This window comes from Pleuronectes platessa, chromosome 20 (assembly GCF_947347685.1).
Source record: "Pleuronectes platessa chromosome 20, fPlePla1.1, whole genome shotgun sequence".
In the NCBI taxonomy this organism is placed as follows: Eukaryota; Metazoa; Chordata; class Actinopteri; order Pleuronectiformes; family Pleuronectidae; genus Pleuronectes; species Pleuronectes platessa.
This window is the reverse complement of record NC_070645.1, coordinates 4,690,074-4,706,427: the sequence shown is the minus strand read 5'-3', so window position 1 is coordinate 4,706,427 and position 16,354 is coordinate 4,690,074. Positions and strand designations below refer to the sequence as shown.

General features: G+C 42.6%; 2 protein-coding genes across 2 annotated transcripts in view; one reads left to right on the top strand and one right to left on the bottom strand.

Annotated features, from left to right (window-relative positions):
* Positions 1 to 708: 708 nt before the first annotated feature.
* aoc1 (amine oxidase copper containing 1) lies at positions 709 to 5,461 on the bottom strand. Its single transcript, XM_053412102.1, has 4 exons — positions 3,892 to 5,461; positions 2,738 to 3,026; positions 1,486 to 1,618; positions 709 to 978 (listed from the first exon to the last, which is right to left on the bottom strand). Exons 1-4 carry the CDS (start codon positions 5,426 to 5,428, stop codon positions 709 to 711), a joined length of 2,229 nt encoding a protein of 742 aa, XP_053268077.1. The 5' UTR covers positions 5,429 to 5,461.
* A 3,238-nt stretch (positions 5,462 to 8,699) lies between these two features.
* Positions 8,700 to 16,354, top strand: part of sspo (SCO-spondin) — a 71,935-nt gene continuing 64,280 nt past the window's right edge. The window contains exons 1-13 of the mRNA XM_053413039.1: positions 8,700 to 8,752; positions 9,248 to 9,457; positions 10,242 to 10,324; positions 10,421 to 10,591; positions 10,692 to 10,915; positions 11,143 to 11,245; positions 11,691 to 11,849; positions 13,398 to 13,483; positions 13,736 to 13,861; positions 15,345 to 15,501; positions 15,611 to 15,863; positions 15,958 to 16,099; positions 16,196 to 16,328. Of these exons, the coding sequence (XP_053269014.1) occupies positions 8,700 to 8,752; positions 9,248 to 9,457; positions 10,242 to 10,324; positions 10,421 to 10,591; positions 10,692 to 10,915; positions 11,143 to 11,245; positions 11,691 to 11,849; positions 13,398 to 13,483; positions 13,736 to 13,861; positions 15,345 to 15,501; positions 15,611 to 15,863; positions 15,958 to 16,099; positions 16,196 to 16,328 (1,900 nt within the window). The remainder of the gene's footprint in view (positions 8,753 to 9,247; positions 9,458 to 10,241; positions 10,325 to 10,420; positions 10,592 to 10,691; positions 10,916 to 11,142; positions 11,246 to 11,690; positions 11,850 to 13,397; positions 13,484 to 13,735; positions 13,862 to 15,344; positions 15,502 to 15,610; positions 15,864 to 15,957; positions 16,100 to 16,195; positions 16,329 to 16,354) is intronic.

Here is a 16,354-nt window from a genome sequence, read left to right as displayed (position 1 = left end):
CTCCGCCAGGTGGTATCTGGTCTGTTTGTGTGGAAGGATCCGGAATCAGGCTGTTTGCTCTGTAAGGCCTGTTGTCTGTGCAGTGAAAACATTCCCTCCAGGGGGGCGGGTGGAGCGTGCTGAGGGACGGTAGTTTAGACCCATGTGGGGCGGATACGGAGCATCCTGCATCCTGGATGCTTGCTGCTGCTAAACCTCAGCCACGGCGACCCGCCATGGGATTACTGGAGTTCTCAAGGCCTCCATGCCCCACACCGACTCCCCTTCCCCCTGCCAGGTTACATGTGTGGTTTGCTATACTGTGTTATATAAACGTTGCCATTAAGAGTCATTTATGGGAGATAAGGACCGTTGATTTTCTCGAATCGGTGCAGCCAGATTGGAGAGAGACAGGGATTATGTCAAGTAGTGTTTGAAAAGGGGTGGTTTGACGTTAGTGCAATAATTTCACTTAAAAGTATGGTTTTAAGTTGTACATGACCATTGATAGAAAAAAGTAGCATTTCTGAAAAGACAATAACACAATATCAACCTTTTCCTTTTTAAAATTGTCTTCCTTTTACATTGGTTCTCATAGGTTGTCATATTGTTATACATGAATCTGACTTTATGTTCTTCAAGTGATTGTCATTATCTAAGATCCACATTGTGTAATTGAGCCTTATTAGTGTACTGAAATTGTACTAAAACACTGTTTAGAAAACCTCACTAGACACCTGCATAGGTGCCGTTGTAAAAGAATGGCTTGTCTGTCACACAGTGTCCCACGACCTCAGGTGTCCATCTCTGGACCTTGGGTTTGCCATCCTGCCCCGGCCGGACGATGACGGTGCTGCGCGACGACAGCGAAGGGTCTTCGTCGAAGAAATTGAAGGGACGAAGGAAGAAGCCCACTGCGTTGCCGGGTGTCGCCGTGTTGGGGATGTCTTCTGAGTGAGGCACATGCAGGAAGCCCACCGTCACCCAGGCAACTAGGTCCTGCACACAGGGAAGCAAACATTACAGTAAGACTACTTTGAATAGGACACAGAACATGTGGTTTTCATCCATTTAAACGTGCAAACAGGGGGAAATGTCAGCATTGGGAACTGATAAACAGATTCTTTGAGGAAAAGCAATCTTCCAACTTCCAATCACATTACGTCACCTCACAGAAAACATCTCCCCCACCCCTGAAATATAAACAGCTTTTCTAAGAATCCATTTTAAACTGTCTATTTATGATTCTTGCCTCCTACTCCAGTAAAAAAGAGATCAAATAGCTTTGTTTTAATAGTCCACCAACACTAAAGCTCCAAAAGCAAGGGAAATTTAAGTGTGACAATGATCTTCAGATGTTATTGTTGAGTTCTTACTTGTAAATTGTTAAAAGATTAATTCAACAATTTGGAAAATATAGACATCAACCTCATGTCTTTATTGAGCATTGTGTCATATACTTGAACAGGGAACATACAAAGGTCAAAATAAAGTTCACTACTGTACCTGGTTGACTATGTCTTCATTGTTGCGGATGTAGTCCTCAAAGGACACGGCAGGTTCCCAGGGATCGTTCTGGCTGTAAATGCTGCTGCTGCTGGCTTCACTATCTTTATGACGAGTCACAGCCAGAGGATACCTGCAAACAAACGGGTCAACAGTTAGTGTTACAAAACCTGTCAGCCGGACGGCTGAGTGATGGAGAGCTCAGATATGATTTGCAGCTGCAAACTGGTTTACGACTGTTTTTGTAACCCACATTTTCAGATAATAAAGGACAAATTGCTTTACTACCACCGAATACTTGCAACTGTTGGTGTGTGTGCATCAACCAACACTTCCAAATTTTGACATATTTGCACTTTTGTAGAATATATGGTATAGACTGAACACAACATTGTGGTAGGTGGCAGTGGCCCACAACAAAGTCATGCATAACTGTCACCTACTGTAATAGAGTATATATCTGATGTCTTTGCTTTTTTACCTCTGAGCCTTTGTTTCCACTTTGTTGCATGGTAACAACAATGTGATTGAACTTTCAAACAGGATATTTGGAAAGTGGTCATACCCCTTCAGAAAAAAAACCTAGGCATATTGTTTACCCTGTTATAAGGGGTTTTAGTAGTTTTTCCTTACTCTTGTTGAAGGTTAAGGACAGATGTCACACCATGTTAAAGCCCTATGAGACAAATTATGATTTGTGAATATGGGCTATTCAAATAAAATTTGATTGATTGATTTGAAATGTATAACTCGTATTAACTGATTGAATTCAGTCGCTTTTTTTATTTATTATCTCAAAGCTCATAGTAAGACCTCACAATATTATAGAGAAGCCCAACAGTTATTTTGCTTATCAAATGATTATCTGACTGTTATAGAAATCAAACTTTAGGTAAATAAATGTATATTTGTCAATATTTCACGAACACTGCTGAGTCCCAAACCAAGGCTCTACTTTGACCTGATTTATTACCCCGCTTCTTATCTCGAGATCAAGCTCTTCAACTTCAGTGAACATCGGGGGGTCAATCATTACAAACATAATATGCTGTGAGCAAAACTCTGCTTAAATGCACAGAAACTGAATTCCACTGGAGATGTCTATGTCTATAAGGATGTCAACTAAGTGAACTTGAAGATGATGATGAGGACATTTGGAATGGGGGTCCCCTTAAAAACATGGCACACATGGGTTTAAATATTTACCCATATACTTTTTTACTAGAAACATAATTGTAGAATATTTGATTACCTTGACCAACTGATGCCGTTTTCCTCTCTCCAGCCTTTTGGAAGGACACTATGGGCATGTGAGTTGAACTGAATTCGGTAACCCTTCTGGTGCCCCCATTTATTTTTCTTGTTGGCGTTGTAAAAGTGCACATAGCGGGGGAACTTTTTGCCAAAGCGGAAGGCGGCAGATCGCTCGGTCTTGTGCTCTGTCTTGTGGAGTTTGGACTGGACAATGAAGTTCTTCGGGCTCCAGGGATTTGTGAAGTTGACAAACTTCAGATCGATCGACTCAAAGCTGTTCTCTCGACCTGCGTCACAGTGACAGCAAAGGTAGATGTCAAGGTGTAATCAGTCTTTTAAGACACAATCAGTCTGTTAAGTCACATTTCATTTAGTTTCCATCGCTAATTCTTTGGTTATGTGACAAACAGGTCTAAGTTATTGATTTTAGCAAAGCACAGAGCCATGTGCAAACATTTCAAAGGAACATTTGCAGGCACTTGATAAGCCAAGTCTGCTTTATGACAGGGCGAAGTCCAGAGAGTGCTTTTATCTGGACTGGCATTAATAAAAAAAACTGTTGAAAGCTTAATCCATGGGTGCAGTTTCTTTCATCTTATTTCACTATATCCACAGCCTCAAAAACATACTATGAACACAATGTAATGAGATTGGTGAAACAGGAATATAAATACTTATGAAATAATTGTGCATATAAGAGTATTAGAGGATTCCGTACGAGGGCAGACAATGTTTAATGCCAAGTTTCTTTATGAGCAGTGGCAACATTTTTTATATTCTCACTTTCTACAATGTTATATAGATGGTTATGGTATGGGAAAGGGTTGTTGTTTCGGCAAAGAATAGTAGGGCTAGACCATTGAAACTCTCGGGTTTCAGGGGGAGACCAGGGGTTAGAGTTGATACCAAAATTAAATTTTTGGGGCTATGACAAGACGCAAGTTTCCTATAAAAAAAATTGGCCCATTCTATCCTTTCTGTCCATCTTCCTACATACCTGTGACACAAGGAATCTCCCAATATGTATGTAATTCATATTAACTCTGCTGTTTAGACTGCTGATGTTGTATAGCCTTTTTTAAATATAGAGTGGCAGTGGCAAATAAAGATACATTAGACATTAAAATATAGTGATTGTAATGGAATACTCACCAGCTATATCCAGATCCACCTTGTAATGGACGAGGTGTGTATGCAAGTTACCCAGCGCATAATCATACACCTTGTTGCCATATTGAAGTCCATTGGGGGTCAAGAATGTGGCGTGGATGTATCCAGTGGCGCTGACCTTTACCTCCATCACCCCATTCTGGTAGAAGACGAAGTCCCAGATGTAATCATAGTTGTAAACCGTTGAGGTTGTCCGCAGCACCAGCACGCTGTTTTCCAGCCCCCCGTAGAAGTTGTATCCCCCCTTGAAGTTGGAGTTGAAATGCCTTCTGAGGGGCATACCCGTTGTCATCTCAAAAATACAAAGTGCATTTTTGTGGTGCAGAGGTTTATCCGTGTCGTAGTAGTGGTTAAGGTCGATAAATGTGGCAATTTCTGGACAGTCGATTCCAGGCGCTAGCTCGAAGCTTGAAGTGCCCATTGCCCATCCTGCATCGATATACTTTGTTTGCATGGCCGCAGGAGTGTCACCAGCATAGAAGGCAATCGCTTCTTGGAGACTGACTTCGTAGGCAATCCTTTCTCCATTAAAACGTAGGTCAAAGATTTGAAGCCCGGCTGATGAGCGAACTCGGTAGGCAAAAGACCATCCAGAGTATTCAACAAAGTTGCGGTCAACGAGATAGCGAGGTCCCTGAGGCTCCACAAGCTTTGGCCCGTGGATATTGGTGGGGGTGTTGCTGTGACCCCGGGGGATGTAGGTGGAGTAGAGGTCATTGTCATCGTGATCGGGTAACTTGATCTTCTCCACACCTCCTGACTCATACTTTTCTACCAGCTCCTCAACACTGTCAAAGTACATGCTGTTGTACCAGACCTTTTCGACTGCCCATTTTTCTGGGTCCAGGTCCCGATGGTTGACCAGTACCTCAAACCCAACTGGATGGATGAAATAACCCTCCACAAACTTCTGCAACATGATCCAGGTTCTCCTCTCACCAGGACCCAGACCACGGGGGGCTATGTCAGAGAACGTCAGGCAGCGGTTAGAGCAGTTAGTGAAGGAAAACCCGCCTGTGGTCTCAAAGAGGAGTTTGTGAGCTTTAGTTGTAATCTTCTCAAGGATGGCAATCATATGGCGATACTCTGCAGCAGTAATAGGCCTTGAATCAAAGCCGACAGGCTTCCCCCCCTTGAAGGTCTTAACTTCATGGGACTTTGGGGATGGCAATGGACTGACAATGTACTCAGTGATGTTGGGTTTGGTTTGGTTCCCGAACTGAATGATGACACGGGCTTGACGTGGGGGTTTTGACTGTCCTCGGTCCAGAGCTCTCAGGGCTTCGTGCTTCTTTGGCAAATGGAGTTCTATCAGGAGGATGCTGTTCTTCTTCAGAGGCTTGCTGCGGGCATCAGTGAGCTCCAGTTGCGGAAGACCATGCAGGTACGCCCGGACAGCTTTCAATTCACGAACTGTGAGGTCGGCAAACATGGGAGCCCCGTGATGAGCCCAGTCTCTTGAACTGGAAGCACCACAGCCAGCCAAACAGGCCAACAGCAGCAGACAGAGAAGCTTCATGGCTCTAATATGAAGAGAAATTAATATCCAGAGTAAGATTTGTAAATAAAGAGAGGTTGAGTAAAGTCACTTCACAATATTTCATTCACAAAGACAAAAATCTTAGATACAACAGTTTGAAGGCGGATTTTTCCACCTCTACCTGTACCTATCGATACCTCCTCATTTTTGACTTTTATGCTAACATCAAATCCACCCACAATGTTCTTATAAATATCTCCTCTGTTGTTCAATCAGTGCCACTGTGTAACTTTCTGTTCACCCTTTGAAAAGGCTTATAATAAAACTATACAGGACATTTTAACTTCTCGATCTTTATAATTTATTTAGTTTCAGATTTCCAACAGATCTCTTTAGCAAACTAATTACAGAACAGTCCTGCAGATTGGTTTACCCTTCTCCCTATTCTTTTTTAATTTGCTCTTGTATTCACTATATTCACTTTTGTTATATCGCTCTCTTCTCCACTTCTTCACAGGAACAAAAGCAGCAGATATCACTGCTACAACCCATTCACTGTCTACATTGCCCCTGTCTGCTTTCTCTTGGCCTCCCTGCTCTGTTTGTGCTACAAGATAAATATTATCCTTGTATCAATTTTTTCCAATTCCCCCCAAATTCTCAGTATAATAAGTAACACTTATTACAAAAGTGTATATGTTACACTTTTCCATATTACATTAAAGCATTTAAACAATACAATTTAAATACAGTCCTTGTTTAGAGACACTTGCAGCTCTGTATTAGGAACAAGAATAGAACGCTACCTGTTGTTGTCCACTTGCTTCAGGTGCTTTGTAAATCAAGGGGGAGGTAAGTCCAATCCTGTGTCAGCTATTGGAAGAAACTTCCTGAATGCACTTTCCAATGCTCTGCTGCTTATACTTAACCTCCTTCTTTGCAGCGACGAGGCGGATTGGCCAACAGTGGGTTGTAAATATTATGATATAACCGATTTTGGTTTTAGAGAATTAGTCTTGCTCAAGGCATTTTTTTGATATTTTAAATTCTGTTACTTTTTCCGATATCTGTTTAACACATTAGATCTACATATTATACCTTTCTGTAGTCCTTAAGATGTGTTCTAACCACACCATAAGAGAGAATGGAGATATCATACACAGAGGAGGTGTGGACAGCTTTAAGTGCTCTGCCAGAATTTGATTACTGACAATTTCATTAATTGAAATGTTATTAATTGACATATCACTTTGTAATGTGGAACACTTGTATTAGGCTTAATTTCATTATGCAAAAAGCGGAATAAGAAATAGATTTTATTCATAGAAATGTCATTCATTCATAATGACATATAAAAGTCCTATTTTTTTATAGCGAACCAAAGCCTAAATAAAGAAACTATACAATTAATAAAAAATATTCTATTAAAGGTGTATATAATTTTTTTTCCCTATATATTAAAATTCTATCAACAGCAAGCAACAATAACAATAACAGATTAATCATCGGGTAATTTCTTTCGGAGCGACTCAGGGAACAAACAGTCCTTGCAGATGGGAGACCGCATCATCATCACTCAGCCCATTGTCTTCTCCACATGTTTGATGAAACCAGTGGCTGCAGACAACAGGACACACACTCTTCTGTGCTTTTTGGATCATCTCTGCACTGCTCAGGCTCAGCTAAGCGATGTGAGCCGCGCTGCACTTCATGCTGAGATTTGAGGTGTCGTCTATTTTCTCTGTGTACTGCACATGGTTCACAGCAGAATAGACAGTGGAAATTATCATTTCACCACAGTTTCAATGTTTATCTTTTGGATATGTCCCAAACATGAATATTGGCAACGCTTTCTGAACCTGTTTCAAAATAAAAGTAGTCATTTATTATAAAAAGGATTTTATTGTTACTGCAGAACCATAAGATGCACTGCTTTATACCGTAGAGTCCTGATATCTAGTAACTGTACCCCAGTTTATTCAAGGAAATATAGAATTCATACCAGAAAACTCCCACTGCAGTTCTGCTGTAGACACGTAGCAGAAACACTGCCTGTGTTATCAACAGCTACAAACATGACTGTAGACTCTTAGTGCCCTTTCTTACATTGTGTGCTAAGTATCATGTCTGAACTTGCCAACCATAGCAGTTGTCATTTACCCCTCCAGAGCCAACATTGTTTAACCTCGCACTTAGATAACAAGAAACAAGGTTTAGTGCTCTATTTTAATGATTTAAGTGCATAGTCTAAAGCGCATGGTGCAAGCATGGAGCGTGTCCAAATCTTGTTTTGCTGGTTTAACAACAGGAAAAACAAAGGTCACTTTCCTCAATGTACCTGACCACATATAATTCTATTTAGTGCCCATGGGCACTTGATATAACCTACAGAGAAAATCTCCCTTCTTTTGTTGTACCATCTCTTTTCACTTGTCTTCTCGTAAATTATAATGAAGACTTGACACGCTGACTCTGCCATTTGTTATTTCTTTAAAGAAAGACAATGGCTCCAAGGCGGCAATGGAAAGTTAGCTTTGCTGGAAAAGTAAAGAAGTCAATTATGACACAGCTTGAATACTATTTAGGCAAAAATCTTGAGACGGTAGCTTCTCCGTCCTCTCCGCTCATCTCTGTCTAAAGTGTACTCTGGTGACAGCTGTGTTTGAGCCTCCTCACTCTGGGGTCGGAAGGTCAGTCTTGGGATAGTGGGTGGGAGTCTAAAGGGCTTCAGTGCCCACGGTTGTTGACACGCTTCATTGAATAAATTCCCCCATCATCCTTCCCGAAAAGCGTCTCTTTACAGGATTAGGCTCTGACAAACACCTCTTTATTCAGTGGCTGAGGCTCCAGCACCCCCGCAGTCACCTACTGCGTCCAGTAATGTTTGACTGGGTGAGGTCAAAGGATGTGTCCGTCACCGGTCCGGTGGCCAATGCTTGCTCTTCCAGCTGTGACATTGCCACTTATGTCCAATGAGAGAAGGTTCAGATGATACTGTACCACCCATGATTCACCCCCCGCATTTAAAACCCTGGGTCTGGGGTCCCGCTCCCTCCATAAGGCAAATCATCACTTCACTGTGGATTGTATTGCAAACTGCTGGACAGAGCAATATAAAGAAAAGTGACAGAAAATTACTTTTCGTGGCAAAAATCCAAAGAATTATAAAAAGCACTTCAAAGGTAAGGGCATGTATAGCAGAAAGATTGGATTGTAATAATATTTCAAATTCAAGGACTTCATTCTTGGATATGGACTTGCTTATGGACTTCTTTGCAGGAATTTTAACACAAATATTTAGGAGAGGACCATGGAGACACTACTACTGACTCTGCTTGGACTTCAGACAGTGATGGGAATGGGGTGAGTGTGATTGAGACCAGAAAGAACAAGATTAAGTATGTTTTTAGACAGAAGGAGGAAAAGGGAAGGAACAATATGGAAAGTAAGAAAGACACTGAAGAGTAATAAAATTTGGCAACATTATCATATCAGTCCTAATTTATTTATACTTTATATTATTTTCAACCCACTGACCAACTTGCTATAGTATTTATACAGTAAACTGGTGTGCTCTGAATTTAGTTTGAACTGAAGACCTGGATTTTGGGACCTTGAATCAAGTATTTTTTACTTATTGAATTATATAATATTTCATTATATTTGCTATTAGGTTAACTTATAAGGTTAAATATGTAAATATTTGTTGCATAGCATATTCTCATATTACAACTTAGTTAGTGATTCTCAGTTTCTGCTCAAAGAAATTCAATCATATCTGTGGAATTGAGGCACTTGAGTCAATCTTTATGTCAATAGGACGTAGAAAGGAAATTAAATCTCTGTATCATATTCCAGACACAGGTGTCAGCATAAAGTGGAGGAGAGAGTGGAGCGAGTTCTGTCTCCACGTCTGCAGCTTGAAGTGAGCTGTTCGGAGGTGTATCAGTACAACACCCAGGACTGGAGGTTAGACGTGGACAGGATGCGCCTCAAGCATGGAGGTGATGATGGCATTGCACTCTACTACAAACAACAGGGGCTCAAGGCCTCCTGCTTCTTGTACAAGTGAGTGAGGAGTTTAATAATTGTCAGAAGAGGTGTGTATAGTTCAGTTATGGGGGTATGCTCAATTGTATTGATCAGATTAAAAACCCATCTGAGATAAATGTTTGTACACTTCCACTTCACCAAACATATCTCCTTTTACACAGTCTGCTTGAGATTGGAATGTGTCTTGATTCGCTTTTACGGGTCTGTATGAGAGTTCTGAAGAAAAATGGCAGGGTTGTTACACCATTATACAACAGCAGAGGTATTTACAAAGCTGTACTGACGTGTGTGTAAAAGAGAGGGCAAGGCTAGTGGGACCAGATCCCCATGTTATTGTGTTACATGCCCCTGATTCCATATTTTGGAAGACAGAATGGGTTTTCTTAACAGTAGTATGGTGGAATCTCTGTATTAAAGGTTATAATTTGTGGTGGTGGGAATATGGTGAGGGATCATGTCCTTGTCGCTTCAACAGTGACTCCTGCTGGCTGGTAAGAGCATGAGCGCTGGTGGATGCGGTCAAGTGAAAGTAAAAGGAAGCCATGTTTATATAAAATCTACCCAATGAAATAAACTGACAAGACATGCAGTGCAGGAACTAATGCCTTTTCAAATCTTTTGAAAGAAGTTGGTTTTCTTTAAAGATACATTTTGTCACCTAGAGTACATATTGTACTTTGGAAGGTACAACAGGATTCAAGAGGTGAATGTAAAGGAAGTGAACCATATGACAGTTGAATGAAACCGAACAATACCAAGAACATACTAACTTTTCACTTGATGGTTCTGTCCACCTCAGACCTCCAGAGATGGAGAGCCAGGTAGTGAATAAGACAGTCAAGGCGTGTTGTGAGGGCTGGAGTGGCCCACACTGCTCTGAAGGTAAGGACAAGAAACCAACAGACCAGTTCCATGAACTACAGTCATTCTCCAAGGCATTTACTTCCTCCATTCTTTTTCAAACCTTACCGCTCCCAGGTGTGGGTGTGCGTGGTCAGTGTTACTCTACGTGGAGTTGTGCAGAGTTCCCTGGAGTTCACAACTCGTCCCTGATGTCCATGGAGCACTGCTGCAGCAGTCTCTGGGGACTGAGCTGGAGAAATGCCTCTGATCAGACCTGCTTGTCCTGCACCTACACTCTCCTTCCAGGTCAGAAAACATATATGCACACACAGAATATCTAACTACCTAACTACCCACATATGGATTACAAATACAGTGCTACTTTTCCTCTCCCATTGGTCTCTAGACTCCCAGTCCTCCCCACTGGTGCGCAGCGGTCTGCTGGGTAGTGCCAGGGTTCCTCAGGGTTCGGCCACATGCATGTCCTGGGGTGGAGCCCACTACCGCACTTTTGACAGGAAGCACTTCCACTTCCAGGGCACCTGCACTTACCTTCTGGCTTCATCTACTGATGGCACATGGGCAGTTTACATCAGTACAGTCTGTAATGGGAGAGGAGACTGCAGTAAGGTATGAAACAAGATAGATCCCGCTGCTGATGAAGTTGATGGTGTAGGGTTAGATTTTGCCATATAGCCTATGCTGTCTATTCTTCGTATGAAGCTTAGTTTGGGGCTAACGGAACCCAGTTTGACTGTATATTATTTGTCATTGTGTTTGATGGAAATATTTGGTAATAACAGATTTGACTTTATATGTATGTTGTACGTCTATGTATATGTGGCTGTTCTTTTCAGGCATTGAGGATGATGCTGGGTCTAGATTTGGTTTCAGTTCAACACAGGAACCTAACACTGAACGACCTTCCTGTTGCAAATGGAGATCCACTTTTCCAAAATGGTAAACTCTTTTCAGCTGTCACTAAAGCCCTTTCATTTCTAGTCCATTTTTTGTTAACCAGGCAATATCAGTTTAGCTTCAAATCAGAGATTCTTTGTTTTTACTTAAAGTCATTTGGAACCGGAGTAATGGGACAGTAACATACTGACTGTTACTATACCGTTTTTTTTAACTCAAACAATACTTTATGCAGATGATATTTTCTTTTCCATATCTCAACCACAAATTTGCATCAACCATGTCTTGATTGTACCTCAACAACATACCTTGGTTAGTTACTGGGCTCATCCTTGTGGATTTTAGGTCCTTCCATTTCAGATGAGGTTTGATATAAGATGGAAATATCTAGTGTTGGTCACTTGTACCTGGAAGAGGCATTGATTGGTGTTCAACAACAATATTTTGCAGCAAAGCAGAAACACCAGATATTTTCTTCTTTGTACAGGAGTGAGTGTTCATTGGCTGGGGGACTTTGTGTTTGTGGAGAGTGGCCTGGGTGTGAGAGTGAAGTTCGACCTGGCCAACACAGTCTACCTGACAGTGACCGCTGAGCACCTTTCAGCTACCAGGGGTCTCTGTGGAGTCTACAACAACAACCCTGATGGTGAGAACAGCATGTCTTAATAAATGTACCTAAGACACCGACTTTTAGAAACACTGACAGTCACCCATGTTCATTTCTTGATTTGGTCTTGGTTTGTCAACACTTGACTATCATTGGTGAATTCCACATGATGTATAACAAGCATTGCAAACTGGTTTTGAGTATTAATTGTTGATGAGCAATCAACTGTAGACAATCTTGTTGGAATAATTGTATATAAGTTATCATGAACTGAATATGACCTGCATGAACTGAATATGACCTGGTGTAGGAGTTGTTATTCAGTGCTGTCTGGAAAATGTTGAAGTAAGCTTCTAAGCTGTGGGCGACATTCTTACACAAGAGTTAGCCTGACTAACCACTGCTGTGCCTTGCCTAAAGTTGATTTTTAAGGAACTGTCTGTTATGGTTATGAAACCATAAAGGTTATTTTTCCAATATGTGTAGAATGGGGTATTACCAGATAAAGCAACACCCCGAAGAGAAGGAGTTATCAAGAAATTAAAACCCCACCCAAATGATGTGTTGTAATTTTGAGCTGTGCAAATAAAAACACTGTGTTTGGGAAGTTCCGTTGAAGTTGGCTGCGACCTAGCCTGGATGCCAGACGAATTTAGCCCCGCCCACAACATTTTTGGTCGGGCAGTTCGGTCTGGAGTCGCTCCGTTGGGAAAAATATATGCCCGACCGGGCCAATCAGATTGTCAGGGCGGGCTTTATACGATGATTGAAAGATGATCAACAGTAACGTAATCAACCACGTCATCAAAGTGCCCTTGGGTTGAATTAGTTTTCAACAAACATGCCTGCCGCTGGCGAGCTGAGATGTGTAGATGCTGCCATTGAGTCTGTTTTAGAAGACATCGACAGCGCATTCATTTTGAAAGAGGAACACAGAACGTGGAGGCGACGCCAAAGCACCGCGCTAATCCCTATCGCCCCGGCGCTGGGCTGTTCACAACGGACACTGAAGCGACGCTGAACCGCCGGGCAGCGCTAATAATATCACCCGTTGATCCAGTAGATCGCTGCACGGCTTTGTGCCGGTCACACCGGAGGCTGAAGCACCACGCTGCGCCAAGGCTGCCTCGCGGTGCTTCAGCCTCCGGTGTGACCGGCACAAAGTTTTAACATGGGAGTGGATGGGAGCCAGCTGTTATTTAAGGCTTGGCGCTGCGCTGAAGCGTCTGGTGTGCACCCGGCGTTAGTAAATAACTCACAATGCGTTGCTTAGCATACGTCACATACTACGTTGCTCTGATTGGTTGTAGGTCTATCCAATTGAGCGAAGAGGAATTTTACTTCCTGGTCAGTTGAAACACGCCCCATAATCACAGCCCAATGGAGCGGTCTCAGACTCACATTCTGACTAGAATTGTGAGTCTGACAACGTCAGGCTAGCTGCGACCTACTCAGAGGTGCGGACTTCCCTTGGAAGTAAAAACTGAGTACTCGTGTATGTGTGGTGTTTGATTCAGTACTTACAGCATTGTTACATGTCTGGGTGAAATTCCCTCGACAAATCTGCATCCTGTTTTCTTTGTACAGATGATTTTACCACAATGGGTGGAGCTCTGTCCCAGTTCGCTGCCAGCTTTGGCAACTCATGGAAAGTTCCTGATCAGCAGAATGAAGTAATGCACTGATTGAGTATTTTTTACAACAATATACATTTCTGTTAACAACTGTTATTTTTCTTCATGATGTATTTTGATATTTGAAAACAACCATATTGTTATATTGTTGCTATAATAATCCCCAAAATGTGCGTGACAATTTTTGTATTGATGGTATAAGAAGTTCATTTTGTGTAACAGCAATGTTTTGTGACATTGTATTTAAAATAGATGGTTATTGTGTCTCTCTATGTTCTATGCTTCCTTTAGGGCTGCAGCGATGCGGCTGAGCTTGGTCACAGCTGTGATGTCTCAGGAGACCCTGTTCTGCGTAAGCAGGCGGAAACTGTGTGTCACCGACTGCTGGAAAACCCCTTCTCGCACTGCCACCCTCGGGTGAGGCACCATTGCTATTTCTCATGTGGCATAAATTGCTTCTCGGATCAAATATCAAACTCTCTTAAGAGTGTAATGAACTGTAAAACAATACATTCTTATAAGTAAATGATTTACTAGAAATCAGTTGTTAAAACAGTTACAAGAAGTTTTTCTCACAGATCCATGATAATAACAATATTATGTGCTGTATGTTAGGATTTTTAAAATAATTTTCCCATCCCGCCCACTATACTAAACTCAAGCTACCCTAAGGCACATCCTCGCTGGTTGTCAAATAAGTATCTCCCAAGGTAGGTATAATTGGACAAACAACCAGGTACTCAGATGCCTCAGACTGCAACAACTGAAACAAAGAATAGACATTACCCATAATGTTGATGAAGCGAATGAGAGGAAAAAGCCTTGGTATGCAGACATGGCATTTGAGGCAGAGCAACAGGACTGAAGAGCAATAGTTTTCCCTGTGGACGTTGGCTGCAGAGGTTTCCTTTCGACAACCACCATCAAGTTGCTAAAGAATCTGGGGATCCATGGAGCCTTGCAACAGAACATAATAGAAGCATCACATATTGCAAAACACTGCGGCCAATGGTTCTGGATCAGGAGGAAAGATCCCAACTGGTCCTCACGATGCTAGGGACAAGCACCCAGGTCTGATCAACCTGTGGTGGGCCGGCCTTAGAAGAGGGTGCCTGGTGATTTAAAGACCGAACCACCCGATGGTGCTTATAGGTACACAACTGAAGATATGTCCCCAACATCCGCTGATGGTCACTAACACCCACTAGCATCAACAGGTGGTAGGCGTTAATTAGTGTGGTAGAACACACAAGGGATATTCTCCATCTTGTCCTTTGTTCTAAAATGGGACAGTGTTTACTTTAAAAAGGCATAGAGGTAATGACATCTGATCTACTGAGCGGGCCACATGGCTTTCATAGTACTGCCATACAAGCCAGTAGCCAGTCAGATTTACATTAGCTTACGGCTGCGTACTCTCAAGTTCGGCTAAAACAATTGATGACGCTAAGGTGCACAACTGAAGTTATGTCCCTAACATCCACTGGTGGCCGCTAACACCTGCTAACCTCTACCGTTACCTGGTCAATCAACGAAGACCTTCAAACGAACAAGGGATATTCAACATGTTGTCCTATATTGTAAAATATCTATAGTCTACTTCTCCCTGGTTAGATTTATGACCTACTATTCATTCAGCCATTACGTATGTTTAACACATTTTTGCATTGCCTGTTCACGTGTTTTGCAAGGAATTTCTCTGCGCGTGTTTGTTCTGTTGACCCCCCCCCCAAAACAAATTCTGCTTTGAACTCTCAGTAAGTCTATATTATCAATACTGACACTTTGCAGGATTTGTATATTTCTGACTTTGGAGACACTTGTAATTCGCCCCAGAAGGACTTTTTCACGTTATTTGATGCAGGTTTGCTGTTACAAGTTTTCAGTTTGTGTCTTTCAGTTGGACCCAGCAGCGTACATGGACACCTGTCTTTACCTCTTCTGCAGCCTGCCACCAAAACAGAGGGATGGGGCAGTGTGTGACACTCTGGCCAGCTACGCCAGAGAGTGTGCCCAACAACATATCATCATAATGTGGAGGACCGACACCCTTTGTGGTAATGAAATATGATAAATGGTGATATTGGTGCACATTGTGGAGGCTTATATTGTAGACGGACTATACATAATGTCTCGCTGTTTTTTCTGTTATCTCTGTCTCTGCAGGTCGTGTCTGTGCCAGAGGTCAGGTGTTTTCAGACTGTGTGTCCTCCTGTCCCCCCACCTGTGCATCTCCCCAGCCCCCAGGGCCGGCTGTAGCCGTTGGCCAGTGTAGGGAAGAGTGTGTGGGGGGCTGTGAGTGTCCGCCGGGCCTCTACCTTCACCAAGGACTCTGTCTTAAAAGAGACGATTGTCCTTGCTTCCATCGCAGACGCACATATCAGTCAGGGGACAGGATACAGCAGAGATGCAACACGTGGTGAGGGATAAATGTGTGTTTGGCTGTTCCCTGCACCTCTCTTACCTCTAAACTCCTTTTAACACCAACCCTTCTTCTCTCTCTTCTCTTCCAGTGTTTGCCGAGCAGGCCATTGGCAGTGTACTGGTGAGAAGTGCGCTGGCCAGTGCAGCCTGATGGGGGCGCTTCAGGTGACCACGTTTGACAAAAAGAGGTATTCACTGCAGGGTGGAGACTGTCCATTCACTGCTGTGGAGGTGAGACATAAAATACACACCATGCACACTCTTAGATAAACTATGACCTCATGGACAGTTGTGTTTACGGTGGACACTTCTCCTTTGTGTGTTCAGGACTTTGTTGACCGGAAGCTTGTGGTGAAGGTGCACTGTGGGGAGTGTAAAGCAGGAGGAGGAGGAGGCCTGGGTTGTCTGAGGGAGATGTCAGTCACAGCACTCCGCACCACAGTCACCATCACAGACACAGGTAAGTTAGTCAAACACATTGATCTG